This window comes from Cervus elaphus, chromosome 28 (genome assembly GCF_910594005.1).
Source record: "Cervus elaphus chromosome 28, mCerEla1.1, whole genome shotgun sequence".
Classification (NCBI taxonomy): Eukaryota; Metazoa; Chordata; class Mammalia; order Artiodactyla; family Cervidae; genus Cervus; species Cervus elaphus.
This window is the reverse complement of record NC_057842.1, coordinates 41353694-41377414: the sequence shown is the minus strand read 5'-3', so window position 1 is coordinate 41377414 and position 23721 is coordinate 41353694. Positions and strand designations below refer to the sequence as shown.

Below are 23721 nucleotides of genomic sequence, written 5' to 3'. Positions count from 1 at the left end.
CCAGAGCAAAGAAATACCGTCTCACTGTGTAGCCTCTAAACTGGACCACAAACTCATTACCATTTGGCAGGCTTGTTCTTAACAAGAACCATCTAAATTGAGTACTAAATTTTCACTCATGGAACATATCCATAGCTATAAAATTCATTAACTGATGAGAATGTGCTTACATTGGCAATCCCTACATAGGCTATTAGCCAGTCCCCTTCACTATGACCCGTTATTTGGTTATCATACAAGCTTATACTTTTAGTTTGTTTTGAAGTTGCATGTCTTGTTGCACTTTCTCTCCAGATTTATTTCTTCTTTATTTCCACCTCCTCATTTTAAAGACATCTTTACCAGGCATTTCTTTTCTGACCTGCCCACTTTTATTGCCAAGCTTTATCCTTTTGTTAACACTTAAGCAACAAGTGATTAGACACTACCAGGAAATAGAGTGATTATTCTAGAAACTTGTTTTCTAAGATGATCAAAATTCTAGGGATGGTTATTTCTGCATAGAATAAGTGTAAGGAATGAGATGATTTAAAATTTAAGGTTAGTTAGGCACAGATGAACACGAAAGAGTCAGTGGGTCTGGAAGGTCTATTCAGGCCCTCAATCAGACTTAGCCCATCTCCTAAGCAGACAGTTCAGGTTCAGGTTGAAAGCAGAGAATGTCAACAAGAGTGGTCATGGTGAAGAGGGAAGCAACAGATGACCTCTGATCCAACGGCAGAGGATGTTTGTTTGTTTGTTTGTTGTCTTATCACCTCCTCATCCCCCAATTTGGAAAATCCTTGGTTAGTGTCACAGTAGACATATTAGAATCAATGGAAAGCTCAGACCAACCATCACTTTTCTTCCCTAAATTAATCCTTTAGTTAAAGAATTTTTTCTCTTTGATTTTTTTTTTCCCCACTTTCACAACAAAAATTCACAATTCCTTTTGGTGTTGAAAATCTCGAATTAGAGAGTTCCCTGGAAGTCCAATTAGGACTCTGAGCTTTCACTGCCAAGGACCTCGAGTGCAGTCCCAGGTTTGGGAACTAAGATCCCACAAACCATGCAGTGCAACCAAAAAAAGAAAAAGAAAAGCCAGAATTAGACAAAATACTTTCTGTAGTAAGAGCTTTGATTCTGTTGAGTGAGGACTGCCCATATTTTCTGTAGCTTGTATAACATATTGCTTCCCATGTGAATGTTTAGCTGGTAGTTTATTTAGTTTTCATTTTAAAATACTACAAATGACACAGTAGGAAAAGCACATTGTTACAAATAATTCAAAGAAATTAAATTTATTTCAGCTATGAAATGTTGGCCATTAGACAGATGTGTTTGTTTTGCAGCTTAGCTTTTTATTTTATTCTTTGCATGGAAAGTAGCTTACCTCATTCTTTAATCACTTATTAATTTGATACTAAGAGTGTAGAATGAAAAAATTATTTTTTAGTATAAAAAAAATCTGTAAATGAAAGAATCCCCACTCTAGTTTTAAGTCTAAAATCAGTATTCATAGGGACTTCCTGGCATTCCAGTAGTTAAAACCGTGCTTCCACTGCAGGGGTCACAGGTTCAATTCCTGATTGGGGAACTAAGATCCCACATGCCTTGCAGTGGGGCCAAGAAAGATAAGTAAAATCAGTATTCATAGATATAGCTTTAGGACAGCTAAGAAAATATGAAAATGGGTTGCTATAAATATTGACTACTTGAAAATCAGCATATAAACAGTTTAGACTTGATAATTATATAATCACATTTTTTTATTTCCTAGAATAGTAAATGTCCTGAGGGAACAAAACCCATGTTAATATTTGCAGGTGATGATTTTGATGTAACAGAAGACTACAGAAGACTAAAAAGTCTTTTTATTGGTAAGTATTTTAATTCTTATCTGCAGGATAACTCAAGTAGGCATTCTAAGAGTTGTCATTGGTGGTGGCAGTTTGCAGCTTCACTGTGGATAAACAGCTTTTTTCTTTTGATCTCTCTTTTTCCTTTTAATTATTTTGTTTTCCCCACTAGACACAGAGAGTTAAAGGGATATTATACTCTATAGATTACTATTTCTTTCTGATGGTGTAGTAACTTTGGTACCAACCTATTTATATTGCATTTTACACCTTACTACATTCTTGCACCCATATGCTGTCATTATTGGCATTATTAAATTTATAAAATTGAAAAGTTCTATTTTAAAAAGTATTATACATCATCTACTCCCAATTCAAAAACCTCTATTAGTTTTTCTTAGTCTGATATACAAGACTTTTCACACTATAACCCCATATAATTTGCTTTTTTGACCTCCACCAATTGCCTTCCTCCCTTTTCCATTTAAAAACAAAAACAAAAAACCTCCTAAGGTGGTTTTATAGATGACTGATTCTTAGTGAACAATACTCATTCCTAATGTTTTATCTAATGACAACATCCCTGTCTGTGTGTTCACAGGTCACTTTCTTAAATTCCAGTATACAATGTAGTTATTGCCTGAGATTGCTGTTAGATATATCAATTTTAAACCACTTTTTCTCTTCTTTGTTGAAAAGCTGGCATTATTGTTCTCTATGATTTCTTAAAGGTTACTAATACTTAATACTCTGTGATCACATCTCCACAGCTGTTTTCTAACTCTGGAAAGTAATTTAGTTTATCCCTAGAGATATTAACTCTTCTGATATTCAGTGGAATTTTCTTAAGTTTAAATAATGTGTTCCATTTGAGCTTTTCTTGCACCGTTGTTACAAGCTATGCCTTAACTTTTTTGGTTGCCCTTCTTTGGGGTTTTTACATACTTTGCCCTAGATCACTTTGAAAAGTTGCTTGGATATATTTTATAAATAAATTAAATATATGCTCTTTACAAATCTGAGCCAACAGAAGAAGGTTTGTGGGCGGACACATTGCTTTCATGTTACCTTATTGGAATTATTTGTGGTCCTGTTGGGAATACAGTTTTCAGGACTTCTCATTTCTCTTATTAATAATGGCTATTTTCGAAAAACTAAGTATTTCCCTTACCTCCTTAACCCTTACTAAAGCTCTTGAGTTTGGTAACATTTCAATTTACAGATGGGAAGATGGAGGCTAAGAGAGGTCAATGTTATTAAGTAGGTGAGGCAGAAGCAAAACCCAGGGCTGTGCCTTCTGCTTCTGCCCTTCACACTGCCCATGGTGAATAATTCCGTTGCAGAGTCTTTACTTTAGGTTCTTACCTCTGTTTTCCGTGGATTTCAAAAAAAACCCAACCATACATGGAAGACAAGGACCAATATTTCTTTGAATATTACATATTTGAGAACGCCAGGGGAGGTTTTTTTAGCCAAGATTTCTAGTACTTGTACTGCGTTGGCCCAGATTTCCAGCTTTTCTCTCCTTGTTCTTAGGTTTAATTACTATTAATGAGGAAAGTACTTATAATTTGTTAGAAACAGAGCTTTGTTGCTTTTGTTTAAATGTTTATCTTACTATTTTGTGCTTCCACTAGATGGCAGGAATAACCACATAATGCAGTGATGAGCAGTAGGGAGTTAAAAACCACAAAGGCATAGGGAAAGAAGAAATACAGATAGAGGGATGGAGTAAGATTGGCACTTAGAGTTGACTTGTTAATATAAATAGGAAGTAAGAAAGTTGCAGATTTGCAACTTGGTTGGTGTTGTGTGTTCAAATGAAAAATGTAGAGCAGTAGGTAAAGAGAATTTTATCAGGGGATTTTCTCCTGTTAGGAAGATGTGTTTTTGTTTGTAATTGGCCAGAAAGAAAAGTTAACTTCAGTATTTTCATGCCAGGTATCTATTTTGTTCATTCTAAATTTTGCTTCTCTTTTGCTTCCTTAAATAAGTGTGAGTGAGTGAAAGTTGCTCAGTCATGTCTGACTCTGTGTCTATCGTAAATCTAAATTACCTCAGTTACTTTTTTTCTTCTTTGCCTTTGTCTGTGTTAGTGGCCATATCTACATCTATGGTCATTGTTTTAATTATTTTAACCTTTCTCATTTCTTAATTCTTATTCTACTTTATATATAATAATGAAAATAACTACCATAGATTAGGTCAGGTAGTTTATTAAATGTAATCCTTTCTACAGCTTTTACAAAGGTAATTCTATGAGTCTTCTCAGGCTGCCATAACAGAATACCATAGACTGACTGGGTGGCTTATAAACAATAGAAATTTATTTTCTCAAAGTTCTAAGAGTCCAGGTTTCTGCTGAGGACTCTTGCTGGCTTTTTGCTATGTGCTCACAAGGCTTTTCCTTGGGGAGGAAGGGAAGGAGGGAGAAGAGGAAAGAGGGGTTGAAGTTTTCTAGTGTCTCCTTTTATCAAAACACTAATCCTGTGGGATCAGACCCCATCCTTATGACATACCTCATTTCACCCGAATTATTAGATAGAGGCCTCATTTCCAAATGTAACCACACTAGAAATTAAGCAAACGCTCGATTCATTATGGTGATATTATTCCCATGTTGTGGATGAAGAAATTGAGACCAGTTTACTTTTGTCCAGAGTGAAGAGGTAGTAAGTGGCAGAATCAGGATCTGATCTGATCTCTGACTGCAAATCTCCTGGTATTTCTCATCAACAGCGTGGTCAGCCTATTGTGCCCTTTTCCAGGGTTTTTACTCATGGACACAGTCACGCTTAAGGTGTTACTTTTGCTTAGAATTGACCCACTGAAAAAATTTTCGAACTGGGGCTTTCCTTCTGACTTTAACCAGTTTGTCTTCTACCCCCTGTTAAGGGGGTAGAAGACAAATTGGTGGCTCAGACGGTAAAGAATTTGCCCACAATGTAGGAGACCTGGGTTTGATCCCTGGAGAAGGAAATGGCAACCCACTCCAGTATCCTTGACTGGGGAATCCCATGGACAAAGGAGCCTGGTGGGCTACTGTGTGTGTGGTCACAAAGAGTCGGACGCGACTGAGCAAGTAACACCTTTCACTTTGGGAAACTCAGCAGGGGCCACGGGACTGGAAAAGGTCAGCATTCATTCCACTCTTAAAGAAGGGCAACGCCAAAGAATATTCAAACTACCGTACAGTTGTGCTCATTTCACATCCTAGCGAGGTTATGCTCAATCCTTCAATCTAGGTAGGCTTCAGCAGTACATGAACCGAGAACTTCCAGATGTACGTGCTGGATTTAGAAAAGGCAAAGATTAAAAAAAAAAAGAAAAGGCAAAGATCAAATTGCCAACATTTGTTGGACCATAGAGAAAGCAAGGGAATTCCAGAAAAACATCTACTTCTGCTTCATTGACTGTGTGAAAGCCTTTGACTGGGAGGATCACAACGCACTGTGGAAAATTCTTAAAAGAAATGGGACTACCAAACCACCTTATTGGTCTCCTGAGAAACCTGTATTCATGTCAAGAAGCAACAGTTAGAACCGGACGTGTAACAACTATTTGACTATTTGGATCTTTTGTGTTTCCACACACATTTAAAAATTGTTTTAGTTCTGTGCCATTGGTAATTTGATAGGAATCCAGTTGCATTGGACTCTAGGGTATTATGGTCATTTTAACGTAATTTTTCCAGCTCATGATCACAGTATATCTTTCCATGTGTTTGTGTCATCTTCAGTTTCTTTCATCCGTGTCTTACAGTTTTCCGAGTATAGATCTTTTACCTTCCTAAGTAGGTTTTCTCCTAGGTATTTTATTCTTTTTGACATGATTGTTAATGGGATTGTTTCCTTTATTTCTCTGCTAGTGTGCTATTAGTGTATAGAAATGCAACAGATTTCTGTGTATTAATTTTGTATCCTACAACTTTACTGTATTCATTGATAAGCTCTAGTAGATTTTTGGTGGCATCTTTATGATTTTCTTTGTATAGTATCCTATCATCTGCAAACAGTGATGTCTTTTAAAGAGCAGAAGTTACAAATTTTTGTGAGATCTACTTTATCCATTTTTTCCTTTAATGGTGTGTTTATGCAGTGTTTTAAGAAATCTTTGCTTATCTCAAGGTTGCAAAGATTTTTTCATATATATATGTGCATATGTATAATTTGTAATAATTTATATGTTATAAATTATTGAAGTCATATATGTTACATTTAGATTTATGATCCGTTTTGAGTTAATTTTTGTGTATGGTGTGAGCTAAGGGTAGTATTCTTAAAACTTACTACCTCATTTCATTTTTTTTTTTCTTTCTTTCTTAAAATCTTACGGATAGACACATGCCTGTGTGGTTTGCATTGCAAAAGCTGTTTCAGGGGAGACTGGCATTTACATATCTTGTTCTCCAGACTGACTCTGACTTCAGTAATGCTGCCATAACAATTGAGTGGGGCTTTATTGGCCACTGAAAGAGTCGGGATTTGGTGAAATTATGTGAAAGTTTGTCTTTATTATGATCAAATTTTAGATCAGAATTTAAAAAGTATATTTGGTTTATAAAAGTATCCCTGAGGAATATTTGTTTGGAGTAGTAAGGAAAGGTGGTATGTACATGTGTTGGCATGCTTATGTCTGTTTTACATACATTAGCAATGTGATTTTCTATTAATTATCCATAAGAACGAAAAGGCAAACTACAAAAGATGTGTATGTCCATGCACATGGAGATTATTCCCATCTTATGAGCTAATGGGAAGACGGAAGGAAAGTGCTGGGTAGCTGCGATTGGGACAGAATATGAGATATTTCCTGTTCATGACATCATCTGTCTTGTGGTAGCTCTTCCTAAGTAATTAAGTTGGTTGACTTTTTATGCATAACTTTGTCTCAGCTGAATGTTATTCGTGTTTCCATTTAGCCTCCTTCAGGTTCGGTCTTCTCTGTAGAATGAGGTGACCAAACTTCACTAATGTATTCTCCAAACTTTATTCATTCATGTGTCATCTTTATAACTTTAGCCATTATTGTAGCATCCATAGTGTTGTTCACTGGAGATTTTTCTTTAAATTGATTTCTCTTTTTAAAAAGAAATCGTATGTTCCTACTCTAAATGGAAAATGGTATATAATAACATAAATAATGCATTGTAGGTTATATCTGCCTGTATATATAATTTAAAATTGCCTCATGTGCCACTTGGGTGTTACTACCACTCTGAGAAAACAACCTACTCCCTTATCTTGGTGGTTCTTCTCTGTCTTGAACACTTTTAGGTTGCTTTTCTTTGCTCATATAGTTGAGATTCTTTGTTGACGTTTTCTTGCTGGCCTCCACCATATAACAAACACTAGTTCAATTTAATAGTCAAAGTTTGAACAGCCATTTTTATAGACCTTTGCTATATTAACATACCTGTCTTAGTAGATTAAAATTTTATATCTTGTTTTACATTTTCTGAAAAATTAATTATCACAGTAAACATGATATACTCTTGTGGTGAGCATTGGTTTAGAGGGAGAACTTCAAAACTGAAAAATTATTAGGTTGGTACAAAATTGTGGTTTCAGCCCGTGAATTTTAAATCATTTTAAGTAGGCTCAAACACATCTTTATTAATCAAAATAAGAACCATTACAATCAATACATTTTTGCCATCAAAAAATAAGTTTGTTTATTCTTGTAGCATAAAAATCTGTGCTTCAGGAGTCAGTGAACTCTTGGAAAGCATTTTTTGCATTGTTTTGCTGGTTGTGGAAGCATTTTCCCTGCAAAAAGTTGTCAAGATGCTTGAAGAAGTAGTATTCAGTTGGCAAGAGGTCATGAATATGCTGGATGAGGCAAAACTTTTCAGCGCAGTTTGTGCAACTTTTGAAACATTGATTGGCGATGTGTAGTTAGGCGTTGTCTGGAGAAGAATTGGGCCCTTTCTATTGACCCATGCCAGCTGCAGGCACTGCAGTTTTCAGTGTACCTCATTGATTTGCTGAGCATACTTCTCAGATGTAATGGTTTCACCAGAGCTCAGAAAGCTGTAGTGGAGCAGACTGGCAGCACCAAACAGTGACCATGACCTTTTTTGGTGCAAGTTTGGCTTTGGGAAATGCTTCAGAGTTTCTCATCCAGCCATTGAGCTGGTCGTCAGCAGTTGTCATGTAAAATCCACTTTTTGTTGCAGGTCACAATCTGATTGAGAAATGTTTCATTTGTTGCGTAGAGTAGGAGAAAATGACACTTCAAAATGACAATTTTTTTGATTTCCGGCTACTTCACGAGGCACACACTTATAGAGCTTTTTCAGCTTTCCTATTTGCCCCAAATGCTGAATGACCGTAGAATGGTTGATGTTGAGTTTTTTGGCAACTTCTCGTGTAGTTGTAAGAGGATCAGCTTCAATGATGCTCTCAACTGGTCGTTGTCAACTTCTGATGGCCAGCCACTATGCTCCTCACCTTCAAGGTTATTGTCTCCTTTGCAAAATTTCTTGAACCACCACTGCACTGTACGTTGGTTAGCAGTTCCTGGGCCAAATACATTGTTGATGTTTTGAGTTGTCTGCTGCTTTATGACCCATTTTGAACTCGAATAAGAAAATCCCTCAAATTTGCTTTTTGTCTTAACATTATCTCCATAGTCTAGGATAAATATAAAATAAACAGCAATAATAAATCATAAGCATAAAACCATAAAGCAGGAAATTAACATTAAAATGATATATAGTATAAGCACGTTTATTTAGAATGTATTCCAATATCAAACACCAAGTTTCAACAATGCAAAAACTGCAATTACTTTTGCACCAACCTAATGCATGGCTCAGTGAATTAAACACAGAAATATAATCATGAGATTAAATGATAGAAGGATGGGACCATCACATTTTTTCAGGGATCAGTTTTTGTGCTACTTACCTTTTTTAAATAAGACATTAAAGAGTTGCATTTATTTAGAATACAGCTAATTTGTAACTGAATTTTAAAGGTCTGTTGGTCTTTTAAAAAATATTTTTAACAACCTAATGTGTGCTTTTAGATTTCTTCAGAGGCCCGACAGTATCAAATATCCGCCTGGCTGGTTTAGAGTATGTTCTGCACTTCACTGCACTGAATGGGAAGATTTATTTTCGAAGCTATAAGTAAGTGCATTTACATGTTTTTATTAATCATCAAGGTTAGCATTTTAGTGTGACTATTTAATAGAGTTCAAACTGAGAATTGGTGTCTGACCAGAAGTTTATTTGGAGAGTTTGCAAAATAGCAGTGACAAATAGCTCTGTGCTAATCCTCAGGTCTGTCACTGCCTGCTGACTTCTGCCTCTAGAAAACCCTGTTTACCAGGGCTCTGGAGCCTCAGACACTTTCTCTGAGCTCAAAACACGTATTCAGTCTTGACTTGCCCTACTTCTATGCAGTATTTCCTTATTTTTCTTGACTGGACTTAGAGCACCAAGCTACAAGTCTTAAGCCAGCTAAAGCACATCTCAAAACCCTGAGTCTAAAAAATGGAGTCTGAAAGGAATAAGGACATTCAGTGACTAGATTTCATTTTATCTTCATTCTCCAGCCCAGGCCTTCTACCTTACCCCCACCACAATATAAATATAAATCTGAAAAGCTGATTTTGTTTTCATTAAAAATCTACATGTTACAACTGAGCCTTTTGAGATAAGCATGACCCCCCCCCCCCCCCCCCGTATTTAAAATGAAGTTCTGGCGCCGATGACGGAGCCAACGCTCTCCTAGGAGCACACTGAGGCCCAGCAGCCGCCTGTGCACGGGCATCCGTGTGCTGTCTGTTTCACACCGTGCCCTGGCAGTGCAGCCTGAGTGCCGACGGCCCGGCGTTGGCACTGTCTCCTGTGCGTGTGTGCTGTTTGTGCAACTGTCTGTGGACTTCAGCATTTCATCCGTGGTTTTAATTTTGTTTTTGTCATAATGGAATACGTGATTGACCAGCTTGTGTCCGGTGAACAGCCAAATGAACTAAATGTTCACCTGTGTGTTGTTTTTTTTTTTTGGTCAGTAATTTCCATCTTTTTCTCAAGTGTGTATGGAGTCAGAGATATTCAGTTCTTTTCACCCCATGAATGGTACCCCTATTTCTGTTTTTTTTTTCTTATAATTAGTTGAGATTGAAAGCCCCTATAGTCTGTTGTTTGAACTTCCAAACTTGGTTTTGGGACTTCTAAGAACTAAAAGCCTAACTAAGCTATTTATGTTATTTTGGTTCCACTTATTTGACCTAGTGTGAATAGAATGCTAGATTTTTGAGTAAAAAGAATAGATATGCAACAAGCAATGAAGGTTTACTATATAGCACAGAAAACTATAGTCAATATCTTGTGATAACCTATAATAGAAAATAATTTCAAAGATAATATATGTGTATAACTGAATCACCTTGCTGTGCACCTGAGACATTGTAAGTCAACTGTACTTCAATAAGATATGTATATATAAAGAAAAAGAATGTATATAAAATAGGTGACTCCTATTTATAGAGCAAGAAATGAAAGATGAAAAATCACTAACATAAAATCTTTTTGAAAACTTATGTTAAACAGGGAGACCCTGGGGATACAGTGGAACTAAAAATGTAAAGGTAAAAATCTTTGAGAAAGAGAAATGGATAGTAACAATAATCTAAAACTCTTTCATGGGGATCGGTTTCAAAAAAAATATTCTCTTGTGTTGGAACTTATATTTAGTGAGATTTTCCTGGCGGTTCAGTGGTTAAGACTCTGTGCTTCCAATGCTGGGTACTTAGGTTCAATCCCTGGTTCAGGAAATAAGATCTCACATGCTGCACGGCACAACCAAAAGTTGTGTTTTTTTTTAATTGTATTTAGTGAAAGGAGAGATTAATTTGTTAAAAGAAAAAAGAAAAAGAAATATAAAGAAAACAGCAGAATGGACTGAAAATTAGCAAATCAGATTTAAGAATAGGGATAAATTGACAGTGTAACTATAAATAACCATCCATCCACTTACTTTAAGAAGTATCTTATTGTTGAAATCACTGTTAGTATGGCATCTCCCATGAAGAAAAAAAAAAAGATTTGAATTTTTAAAATTAGAAACCCTGCTGTAAAATTTTAATCCCAGGTTTTCATATCTATATCCCCTAATACCTGTTAGCTGTTGACCTGAAGTAGAAAATGACAGTGTGATTGAGAGCAAGCTGCTAGTGGGAGAATCCCTCCATGTGGATTAGCTTAGCCTCTGAGGGCTGTGCTCTGCTTTGGAGAGGAAGAGGTGGTCCCTGGAATGAGCATCAGCTCTGAGCCTAGTGACCTGGCTCTGTGCCAGGCTTCACCACAGAACATGGTCAGGTCACCTCTCAGGGCCTCTGTTTTTCCTTAGCAAAGTGTAGTGATACCATTTAGGTAATTCTGAGGTACCTCTGAGATGGATAATTCTCCTTTGTTCAGAGGGAGAGAGGTGCAGACAGAGGTAGGAATGTGCCGGAAAAGAGTTTCTGTCCTCGTGTGGTTTCTCAGGATTCTCACAGGCTGCTCCTGGGTGTCCTGCCCTCTTCCAGCCAGCCCTTAGGCAAAGTTAAGGTGAGAGTTAATGTGTGTATGCAGTGACTCGGTCGTATCCGACCCCATTGACTGTAGCTCGCCAGGCTCCTCTGTCCATGGAATTTTCCAGATAGGAATACTAGAGTGGGTTGCCATTTCCTACTCCAGGGGCCTTCCCGACCCTGGGATCAAACCTGAGTCTCCTGTGTTTACAGGTGGATTTTTTACCACTGCACCACGGGGGGAGCCCCAATAGTTAATATTGACATTTATTAATTTGTGAAGTTGAGTAAGGATTATAAAATGGTTTTGTGCTTTTTGGATGAAAAGAACTGTGAGTATGAAATTACATTAATAAAAATTTTGACCTGACCTTTTGGGGAAATAAATCATAGTGTTACTGGCATCTTCCTGTATATCCTTTAATAATTAATCCCTTGGAGAATTTTGTTCACTGTAGGGCCAGAACTATTAATATGAGACAGAAGATCTTGAATAACTGCCATGTATGCCTTTGCCATGGCATCGGGTAGGTTTTATGGGGAGAAATAGGCAGAACAGGAAGTATTAGCATACCTTAAAAAGCAAACAGCATTCTGGGCAGGGAGTTTAAATACTGAAAACAGAATGTCAACAGAAGAGAGGGATGTGAAAGGGAGAAAAATAAAGAAATTACAATTTAAACAAGAGGGTAATGCCAGTCTTTCTCAAGAAATAGGCAAATCATGCATAAATATATATAGAAATTACCAATTAACATATCTAATAGCCTAAACCCATCCTAGAGGGAAGGAACTGGGTTCTGTTTGTCTTTATATCCCTGCGTTGTGTACCAAGTAGTCTCCTAGAACTGAATGTCACATTTGACTTAGAGCTTATAGGGAAACAAAAAACAGAGCTTGAGGTTAGGATCTGAGATGGAGATTTACATGGGGTGTAAATATTCTGGGCAGTAGTAGGTATTTGACTGGAGATACAAAAGCCTGGAATCAAAATGTCTGCTTTAAAAAGAAGTGCAGTGTTTATGATGGCATTGAGGGTAAAGGAAGTTGTTTTAATGTTTCTAAGAGTTGATATTTAATAGAGTCTTCATGTATTTTCCTTAGTATGATCACAAAAATCCTTTATAAATTCTCTTAATACATTTCCTCTGAGAAAGAGTAAATAGATGGTTGTTTGTTTTTTTTTAAAGATTAACATTTAATGATTTTAGATTCTAGATTTCATGATTAAATTCTGTTAATAAAAAGAAAAGATGATAGTTCTATCATGAGAAACCATACGCAGAGAACTGAAAGCTGGAGTAAGTTTCCTTCTATCAAGTAGAAATAGAATAATAATCTTACTCAATGAAGTGAAATCAGATCATCCACACATACTGTCTAGTATGGCACTATAATTAATTCACCAGTAAGTAGCAACATATGTAGTTACATGGAAACAATCTTATTAACTTTCTATACTGCTCAAAAGATTACTCTGTTGGGAGGACACTTGCATAAATAAAAAGGTCCTTGGGTAATCTGACTCCATCAGGCATGCCATGAACTGTTCTGGATTGACAAGTTTTCCATTTAGCTGAAATTAGCATTTTAAGTGGAGAAGGAAATGGCAACCCATTCCAGTATTTTTGCCTGGAGAATCGGAGGAGCTTGGTGGGCTGCTGTCTATGGGGTCACACAGAGTTGGACACGACTGAAGCAACTTAGCAGCAGCAGCAACATTTTAAGTGGCAGAAATTTTTTTCATTGAAATTTTATGTATGTGATTTCCTTGATTTCTTAAGTTAATCTACTGAACACAAGATATTAATCAAGATTTAGTCTTTTTTTTTTTTTCATTTCTTTTGTTGTTGGCTGTTCCGCTCGGCGTGCCTGGGATCTTAGTTCCCCAACCAGAGAGTGAACTCATGCTCCCTGCAGTGGAAGTGAGGAGTGCTAACCACTGGTCCACCAGGGAATTCCAAAGATTTAGCCTTGATGTGAGTTCAGCATGATAAATACAATTTATTTGAGATATGAAAGATGTAGAGGCAATTGCAGAATAAAAGATAAAAACCTGTGATATAAGAGTCACATGGTCACTGCCCCTGTATGCTTTGAGTGAAATATTAAGGACAATGGCATGACGTCAGCCATCTTCAGCTCCTAAAAATATTTTCTCCTACAGTAGGCCAGAGACAGGCCTTCTCTCAGGTCTCATCTCCCAGATCCCCCGTGAGGAGAGTGGCTTAAGGGCCCTTGTTTAAGCTCTTTTTTTCCCTGTGCTTGCTCCCTTCAAGCCCCATACTAACATTTATTTTATCTTTTAACGTTTGTATGTTCTTGTTTGTTTAACATTTCTGCTCTTTACATATCCTAGGCTCTGGGGGTTTTTGTTTTGTTTTTCCTTTTTGCCTTGAGTGTGAACTACTGTGTTTGATACAGCATACCTATCATTGTGACTCTTCCAGAAGCCAGTAAAAGCACTTCCTGTAAGTGGACTGTATTGGTTGTTTGTCTTCATGTTATGCAGGGCTTTTAATAAGGTTTTACATATTTCGCTCCTGCTTCCTGGTGTTTGCTCATTCCTGGGTATTACTTGCTCTGCTTTCCTCTTCTGTTCTTTCTTTTCTCTATGTCACTGTTACTTCTTTCTCATTCTGGCTTTTATGTGAAAAGGCTCATCTTTTCTGAACATTATCATTTAGTCCTTTTCTGTACGGAGATCTGGTCACCGTAACAAATTTGAGTCTTACAGCACAAATAACCTTTAAGTCTTTGAGCAGTTCTTGTGATATCACTCCCAAAAAAAGAATTAAATGAATCTCCCTTCTTCCCCCCACTGTATTCCTCATAAGCTTTCGGATCCAAGGTTATTTATACATATGGTATCCAGAAAGTCATGGTTTTGTTACATTCATTCCAATCTATAGAGATCAGTGTCTGTGCTTTGGAGAAAAGTTGATTCTGAATGGGTCTTAGAGAAATAAGAATTTATTAATTATGTAAATATAATGTCTTAAAGATCCACTTAAAATTTTTTATATAATTATGTAAACCTTAAATAAAGAAATCAAATAAAAGATTTCACTTCTTAGGAGGACTGTCTGTATATAAAGTACTAAAATTAGGCTTTCCAAACATTTTTTATTTTATGGAACTATAATTCTCTAGAACAAAAATATTTGGAGGAGTGGGACTTTGATTATCAAATTCAAAGCAACATTTCTTTTTGCTATTTCATAAAGGTTGCTGTTGAAGAAATCTGGCTGTAGAACACCACGGATTGAATTGGAAGAGATGGGACCCTCATTGGATTTGGTTGTGAGGCGGACACACCTAGCATCAGATGACCTTTATAAATTATCTATGAAAATGCCCAAAGCCCTGAAGGTACATGACTTGCAGATTGGTGCTGTTTTTTTGTATATTCCTCTCTTCTTTCCAGAAGGGATCTGTAGCATATTATATTAAAGGACATATATAAACAGATCAATATAATAGATAAAATTAGACTTTCAGAGCCAAAGAAAGAAGGAAGAACCAAATAAGCCAATCATAAAGGATAATAAAATTGTAGAAACCAAGCATCAAGTATTGCCGAGTGCTTTCTGGTAGCCAAGACTGCCAGTTTTCAGCAAAAATAGGTCTCATTTTGGGCATTGTGAAAATGTAATTTCAAGCATAGGATGTATAACCCATACTTCCATAAAATGTGTTTTGACGTTTGAATGGTTTTAAAAAGCAAGTAGAAATGGCATCTCTGGAATGCCAGTAAAGATTTGAAATGATAGTCACAATCCTTAAGCTAAACAGAAGACCTTCTCTCCGTACATGACAATGATTAGAGTAGTCTCTTAGGTTGCTTCTCAGTGTGATCTGATAACTTTCCTGGGAATTGTAGAAATGAAGAATCTGAGATTCTACCCTAGTCCTACTGAATTATAATTTGCATTTTTAACAAGATCTCCAAGTGATCTGCATATACCTGAGTTTGAGAAGAAAGAACCTATAGGGCTATAGATTCCATATCATTGAAAGGGTGCTCACTAATAGAAGTTGTTAAATGATAGTTGTTGTACACTAGATTTTTATCAGTTCATAATAGTAGACTCAACTGTATTTTCATATATTACTGTTTCATAGCCAAAGAAGAAGAAAAATGTCTCTCATGATACTTTTGGTACAACTTATGGAAGAATTCATATGCAAAAGCAAGACCTAAGCAAACTACAAACCAGGAAAATGAAGGGGCTGAAGAAGCGACCTGCAGAAAGGAAAGCAGAAGATGAGGAGAACAAATCAAAGAGAATTAAAAAGAATTGATGGAATTTAGCCAATAGCTGCATTTTTATTGTAGTCTTAAGAGAATTATGAAGCATCTATTGTTTCAGAGTTTCTTATAAGATTTTATTGTATATTTTTATAACTTGGTAATTTACCTAAACTATATATATTATATACGTTATGAGCAGTAACATACTAGTATTAGGTTGAAAGTTACACTCTTACTGGAGATATTATACCCAGGTATGCCTTTTTCTTTCTGTGACGTGACATTACCCTCTGCCCACCCCCTACAATGTCCCCTGTCTCATTGGGTGGATAAGTGAGGAAGGATCTCCAGAACAACCAGTGGTATTTTACAGAATTTTGAGCTAAGCCTTAGATAAAGGGAGGAAGTCATGGAAAGTGTAAATGTTCCAAAGTAACTGTATACATGCTCAGTGTGAGCTCCCTGGAAACTTGACCCCATCTCCCAGCATATACCTACAACCTGACTTTCCTGTTGTTCTGCCTAAAATTCTACCAGAGATTCATTTTGAGATTTTAAGTTTTATGTCTTAGAACATAAATCTCTGAGATGTCCACTACCTGACATATTACCTTACTATTGATTATTTTAATTTCAAGAGATTCTGCTACTAAATGGAGCCTTATCCATCTTCTCAGAGAGAAAAGAAGTTTTGCTAAGGGTCGAAGTGAGAAAACAGGAATGGTAAGTTAAGGCACAGCACATTTGAGGGTACTGGTAGCCCTAGGTAAAGGGCACACGAAGGCCCTTGGTGTTTACATACTGAGTAGGAGTAAGTCAAAGCCAAACAGCTTGTTTCGAAATTTTCTTGAAGACTGGCCCTGTGCCTAGAAAAATGGCAAAAGGCTTTCTACTTCCTATTCCTAGTACTGCAAACTTGTTTCCCCTAAATGTAAATTCCTTGATTGAGTCCCTGGCAAAGAGGCTCCTTTACACAAACCAATTATGCTGTACAAGAACAAACATACATAAACCATGGTGTGTTATATGAAGTAGAAATGCTTTTGTTTTCAATTTCATGTCAAAGAGCTCCTCCATGTCTGTGTGTGTGTGCATGCATTTATGTGAGTTTGTTGACCCTAAGCAGAAGCTGGAATCTCAATTTTACTTCCTTTATCCTTACTTTGTTTGTAAACCCATTGCTCAGCCTTCCCTCTCCCCATCCCTTTCCAGATGGCTGATACTCTCCTCTTAAAAAGGAGGGCACTAGTATCACTTATGTGCACTTGTTGCTTGATTATACATTGTTTTTCTTTCTTTCTTTCTTTCTTTTTTTTTGGCTTCTCCTTGCAGAACATAGGTTCTAGGCACACAGGCTTCAGTAGTTGCAGCACTCGGGCTTAATAGTTGCGGCACATGAGCTTGGTTGCTCCAAGGCCTGTGGAATCTTCCCAGACCAGGGATCAAACCTGTGTCCCCTACGTTGGCAGGTGGATTCTTACCCACTGCGCCATCAGGGAAGTCCTTGATTATAAATTTAATCAAGACTACATAATTTTAGACCTGAAAAAAAAAAAAAGTGAAAGTCACTCAGTTGTGTCCGACTCCAACCCCATGGACTATACAGTCCATGGAATTCTCCAGGTCAGAATACTGGAGTAGCCTTTCCCTTCTCCAGGGGATGTAGACCTGAAGTAGGCAGATTATGTCTAAATGGGGAGAGAGGGTTAAATTAAAACGATTCATGTCCTGCTATCTGCAAGTAGGTGGACAGTAGTTGGGGAGAAAGAGAGTCATGAAAGGAGCATCAGTAATGATAAGCACATAGTCCTTGCCCAGTGCTTGACCCCTGACAGGTCCAACTAACACTGATGAAGATAGTGATTCAGGAGGGAAAGCAATGGGCCCTTTTCACCAGTCACCTACAAGAGGGACCCTCTGCCATATTGAATGGCTGTTAGTATAACTGATGCCATCTTGGGCCTGTTCAGTGCCTCCTGTCCTTCAACTGACCCTACCTAGGGCTGTACTGTGTAGTAAATCCCTGTTGTCAAGGGCTTTGTAGTGAATAGATAACTACTTAGTGATCATTAGGTCCAGGTGGCCTCTGCACTCTATTATTGTTAGGCTCCAAACAATAATGAAGACCTTTGCTGACGTATTCCCAGTACCCAAGAGACTAGTTACCCATTCATAAATCTTGACTTTGGAACGCACTTCCTGTTTTCCAAGCATGTACCCTTATACCCTAGGTTAACTATAAAAATCTCCAGTGGCAGCTGCAAATGTTTCCGGATGTCATCCATCCCATCCTACCCTCTAAGTAAACTACCCTATAATCTGATTGCTTGGTTGTATGAAGTATCCTGCCTCATTTTTTGGTCTCTAGATACTTTCTCAGTTTGGTGGGCATCTTTTGTCCAATAACACCTTGACCCCTCCATCAGGAAGACCTACCTTAGCATTTCAACCAATCTTAATGTAAAGATTGCCGCATTTTCTGCAGATGTGACGTCTTAAAGTATTTTGTTGTTTTAATCAGCAACCTTCAGAGGTAGTGAAGGACAGGGAAGCCTGGCCTGCTGCAGTCCATGGGGTTGTAAAGAGTTGGATACAGTTTAGCTACTGAACAGCAACAAACAGTACAAACTTTTGTTTCCTGTGCAGTTTTTTAGTCTTTGAATCTTCTTCATAAGAGAATATCACATAGTAGTATTGAAATCTAACTCAAAGACTTTTTGTTGTAGTTGTCAACTATCTGGAACTCCTGATTCACCATTTGTATCGTTTTTGTGGGAAATGCATTTTAATTTCCATTTGTTCTTGAACTTTAGAACACAACATACATTAATTGGAGAATATGTATCCATTTCAGTAAAGATGGTAAGTTGCCTGTCCTAAGTTTTACTTAAATTTGGATATTGATAGATGAGAAAAGCAGATTATTTTTTTTAATACAAAACATTTTTTATAGGATGTTAATATCAAGGTATATACAATTTCATGAAGTTTGATTCCTTCTTATAACTTAAATGCTATTTATTTCCTTTGTATTGAACATAATCCAAAGTAGAGGTGTTATTACCCAAATCAATAAAGGAAGCAGGTGGAGGGGAACTTAGACCAAGTCAGTTTTCAATTATCTAGCTTCTGATCTCTTCTTCCTTTCATTTATATTTTTACCCATTTCTCCTCTCCCCCACCCAAAGATGAGGCCAGGAAAGGATTCACAGAGGTTTTAAAACGGAAGAAGTTAAAATCACAAACCACTGCTAAATTTGACCAAGAAGAGAAGGTTTGTTTTTTAATGGAATTTCAATATCAACACTTTGTCCTTTATGAAATTAAGAGCCTACAAAAATACACAGTATTTATTATTATCCTAATGAACTTTTAATGGATCATAGAAATTGTCAAAACATCTCATAACTGTATGAAAGGCAGATATATTCTAGTGTATATACGTATATATATTCTAGTATATTTACATATACATTATGAAATTGTGTAGAATATTATTCACATCCGTTTAAATATGCTTCTGTTGGGTCTTCCTTGGTAATCCAGAGGCTAAGACTGCGTTTCTAATGCAGGGGACCTGTCTTCGATCCCTGGTTGGGGAAATGGTTCCCATATGCTGCAACTAAGATCTGGCACAGCCAAATATTTACAAAAATACATAACCTACTAAAAAAAAATAAGCTACTGTGAACAAAAAGTTTAATTGGATTTGTTGGCTCAAGGCTTATGCCAGCTGTGAGAAGAAAGTCAACTTGCTTTTATATGTATATTGTTTTCCTCTCATACCAATAGCTTGAGTGGTTCAAGTTTAAAAACAGCAAAGATAACACTTTTTCCTATACTACCCAGAGTGGACCATATTACGCCGTGTTTGAACATTTTGACTGCCTTGCTTGAATTGGAGTCATTTCGCACCTTTTCCAGTTCAAAATTCTTAGGGAAAAAGTTTTAGAATAAGGCATAAACCTAAGGTAAGCCTTTCAGCATATTTAATTTTCTTGATCTGGGGCTTCCTTGAAACAACTTCCCTTCCTCCCCCAATCCATTCTCACCTCCCACCCTGAGTTGTCACACTCCCAGCACCAGAAAGTAGGTTCTAAACACAGGAAGAAAGGGCTGACGCCGCAGGCCCCTGCTCGTTTGTGGGGCTGGAGTCTATATTAAAGAAGGTTAAAACAAAAAAGGGGTGGTGATGATGGGAAAGCAGTTAAGGCTTTTGCCAAGCAAGGCCCCTGAGCTTTAAGTCTTTTGCAGGATTGGAATTGATTCCTCAAGCTCAGACAGGCTCAGCTAGAAACAGAGTGGCAAGCGTTGGCTCTATGAGGCATGCCCTTCCACTAAGCTGGAACCCAGGGCTGCAGAGGCCCTGGCTCTGGATGCCAAATCAGGGGAAGGGAGCTGCAACCAGAGCCAGAGTTGAGCTTAAGCAGAGGCTGTGTTCAGGGATCCCCTCTGTCCCTCTGAAACACTGCAAGCAAGCTCAGAAAGAGGTTTCTGGAGGGCAAAGCACTACCTGTTTAGTGTTAGCAGGTGCATTTAAAATGGACTTGGAAGATTCACATACATCAACTAGAGAAGTTTATTTTTCCAACCCCTCAGCTAGAAGCTAGTTCCTCAGAGTCAGCTGACAAAGCAGGTGGCAAAGAGACCTGGATTGAGACATCACTTCAGAAGACAATCTGATTGCCTCTGACTCGGAGCTAAGAGGCAGTCTTAGGGTTTATGGCACTGGGGGAAAGAGCATGAGAATCCTGCTGTCCCCTTAGGCCTCTTTCCATCCAGTTGACTCATAGTCTGGTCACAAGTTTAAGTTTTATGCCCAGCACCTTCCTCTGCATAGGGAGACCTCGGGGAAAGATTAAACTGAATTTTGAAAAATCAGTCATGGACTTCCCTAGTGGCACAGTGGGTAAGATTCTGCCTGCTAAGGCAGGGGGACATGAATCTAATCCCTGGTCCTGGTCTGGGAAGATCCCACATACTGCAGAGCAATTAAGCCTATGCACCACAGCTTCTGAGCCTGCTCTGTAGAGCCTGCAAGTCACAACTACTGAATCCATGCGCCTAGAGCCCCTGCTTCGCAACAGAGAAGCCAACAAAATGAGAAGCCTGAGCACCCTGACGAAGAGTAGCTGCTACTCACTGCAACTAGAGAAAGCGCGTGTGCAGCAGTGAAGAGCCAGTGCAACCAAAAATTAAATAAGTAAAAGATGAAAAAAATCAATAAAAAAAATGCTAACATGGCAAAGAGCTCCTCAAGAGTGGAATATGTGGGAGGCAGTGCCTAACACTGCAGGCAGAGAGGTGTTAGGGACAAGAGTTGTGGCCTTAAAAGAAAGTGACATCTCCTGATGCTCTCTGAGCCTCAGCTAAGATTTAAAAAGACAAGGATCCAATTAAAGACAGTCAGAACCATTGGCAATACCAATTAGTGGTATGGTTCCCTAAGTAATGTTAGAAGTGTGAGTTTTTCAAGAAATGCAAAGAAAATAAATGAGGCTTTGTTTTGTGCTCGTAGCAGTAGAAAGGCGAGTAGTGTTTTTAGAGGCCCTGATAAAGCAAGTACAGTACTAGCTGGCAGAGTTCTTACGTGATTTCCATGCTTAGGAAGGGAGAAGAACAGCGCCATCATGGTTGCAAAGTGGGGCTCCATAGTCCTCACCTCAAGGTGGATGAGATGTAGTATGGAAAACACCAGGCTGATTGAAAGAACCTGGAGTCTTGATCCCAGAAAAGGACCATTAGCTAATCTTGAAGGAATTATGAGGAAGCCGAGTGAGGCAGATTTGGTCCTGGCAACATTTTGGGAAGAATTATTACACAGGTGGCTTGAGAGCTCTTACTCAGACAAGAAGGTAGTCATTGCTAGAGGCCAGCATGGATTCCCTGGGAGCTGAGAGTGTTAACTGATGACACTGCTTTTTTGAAAGGAGTCCTTGCCTGGTAGATAGAGAAGTGGTCCTTCACTCGTTTATCAAGCATTATTATGTTTCAGGAGCTTCTCTGGTGGCTCAGTGGTAAAGAACCCACCTGCCAATACAGCAGACAAGGGTTTGATCCCTGGGTCCAAAAAATTCACTGGAGAAGGAAATGGCAACCCATTCTAGTATTCTTGCCTGGGAAATGCCATGGACAGAGGAATCTGGCAGGCTACAGTCCGTGGGGGTAGCAAAAGAGTTGAACACAACTTACTAAACAACAACATTATGTTTTAGGCATCGTGCTAGAACAATGCCTTACACTGTATATGTTTTCAATTTAGAAAGCATTTTCTTTAAAATACAATTTTGGGAATTCCCTAGTGGTCCAGTGGTTAGGATTCTAAGCTTCCACTGCAGGGGTCTGGGTTTGATCCTTGGTTGAAGAACTAGGCTCCCACAAGCCCAGAAATCAATCAGTCATAATAAAATAAAACTTTCATTTTTTTTTCTTGATTATAAGGAACATCATTTTTCTGATTATGAAGAGAAATCTGCAGAGAAGAAAATAAAAGTCATGTAATTTCACCACCCAGAATACTACTGTTAACATTTTGCTGCATCTTATCACTTTAAAAATACAGGTTCTTAAAATAAGAACATGATCTTACTATATTATTTGGAGTTCTGCTTTTTACAAAAAGCAAACTTTTTAAAGTTAAAAATTTTTAATTAATACCACATTAATTTCCCATTAGTACATCAAATGGGAATGGGGTATTATGCAGATAAGTAAATGCAATGAATTTTTACAAAATGAATGTACTGTTATAACCATTATCCAGATAAAGAAATAGAAATATTGTCAAGCCCTTCAGAAGCCCTTTATACCCCCTTCAGTCATGAGCCAATAGTAGTAGGGTTAACTACTAGGTACCCTGCTCTTAAAATCAGTATCAAATTGTAAGTGTTTTCCTGTCATTAGTTGTTTTTGAAATGTGATATAACTGAAAAAGCATTTAGGCCGATTCAAAGCCATTTGAAGGACTAAGTGTACCCAAAGACTATTGATGAATGATGAATAATCTGTGATATCTACAAAGGAAATCTTTGTTGGCAAGCCTCGGGGCTCTGTCGTTGACTTTTGCTCCTTAAACAAGTTTATCTTCCATTTGAATGAAGACAGGGCACATTTGTGGATGACAAAGCAGTGAGACTATTAGAAGACATAAATGTAAAATATCTTGGCAGGCTTGGAATATGGCCTGAAGCCAAAAAGACAAATTTAGTTTGAGAAATGAAAAGTTCAGTACCTAGAGGGGAAATACATGTGAACATTTTTAGGATAAGAGAGATGTGGTTCTACAGTTAGGAAATGACCCAGGGACAAACCCTATGTCAGTCATCAGTGTGAGCAGACTTCCAGAAAGATCCACAGAAATTTAAGCTGCAGTGACAGAAGTACAACATTCAGGTTGACTGAAATAGAATACCTGAGATAGACAAGAAAGTCTGAAAACAGCAAAGCCTGATATGAGTATACAGTAATAAAAAGTGGAGGAACAGAGACCCATTGTACTCTAATCTGCTCAAACCACATTTGCTGCATTGGTTCCAATTCTGGGCACACCCTTGGAGGAATTTGAGCTACCTGGACTGTGTTCAGAAGATGGTGACAAGAGCAATGAAAAATCTCCAAACCTTGCCAGATCAGGTGGAGATGATTTGCCAGGGGGAAAAACGGCAGTCACTAAACAAATCTTTTTTTTTTTTTTATCAACTTAATTGGAATATAATTTTTGTACAATAAAGTAATTCCTTTAAAGCGTATGATTTGGTGAGTTTTGACATTTGTATAAACCCATGAAAACACTAGCACAATAAAGGTGGGAACATTTTCATTACTCCAAAACATTCCTTTTGCCTCTCTCTAGTCCATTCTCCCTCTGCCTCAAGCCCCAGGCAACCATTGATCTGCTTTCTGTCAGTCAGTCCAGTTCAGTCGCTCAGTTGTGTCCGACTCTGCCACCCCATGGACTGCAGTACACCAGGCTTCCTTGTCCATCACCAGCTCCTGAAGCTTGCTTAAACTCATGTCCATCGAGTCAGTGATGCCATCCAACCCTCTCATCCTCTGTCGTCCCATTCTCCTGCCTTCAATCTTTCCCAGTATCAGGGTCTTTTC

The 23721-nt window shown here is 37.9% G+C and overlaps 1 protein-coding gene across 1 annotated transcript in view; it reads left to right on the top strand.

The window, feature by feature from the left end:
- RPF2 (ribosome production factor 2 homolog) overlaps window positions 1–18213 on the top strand; it is a 33279-nt gene extending 15066 nt beyond the window's left edge. The window contains exons 7-10 of the mRNA XM_043890194.1: window positions 1760–1859; window positions 8871–8973; window positions 14591–14735; window positions 15489–18213. Coding sequence (XP_043746129.1) covers window positions 1760–1859; window positions 8871–8973; window positions 14591–14735; window positions 15489–15668 — 528 coding nt within the window. The 3' untranslated portion in view covers window positions 15669–18213. The remainder of the gene's footprint in view (window positions 1–1759; window positions 1860–8870; window positions 8974–14590; window positions 14736–15488) is intronic.
- Window positions 18214–23721: the final 5508 nt, after the last annotated feature.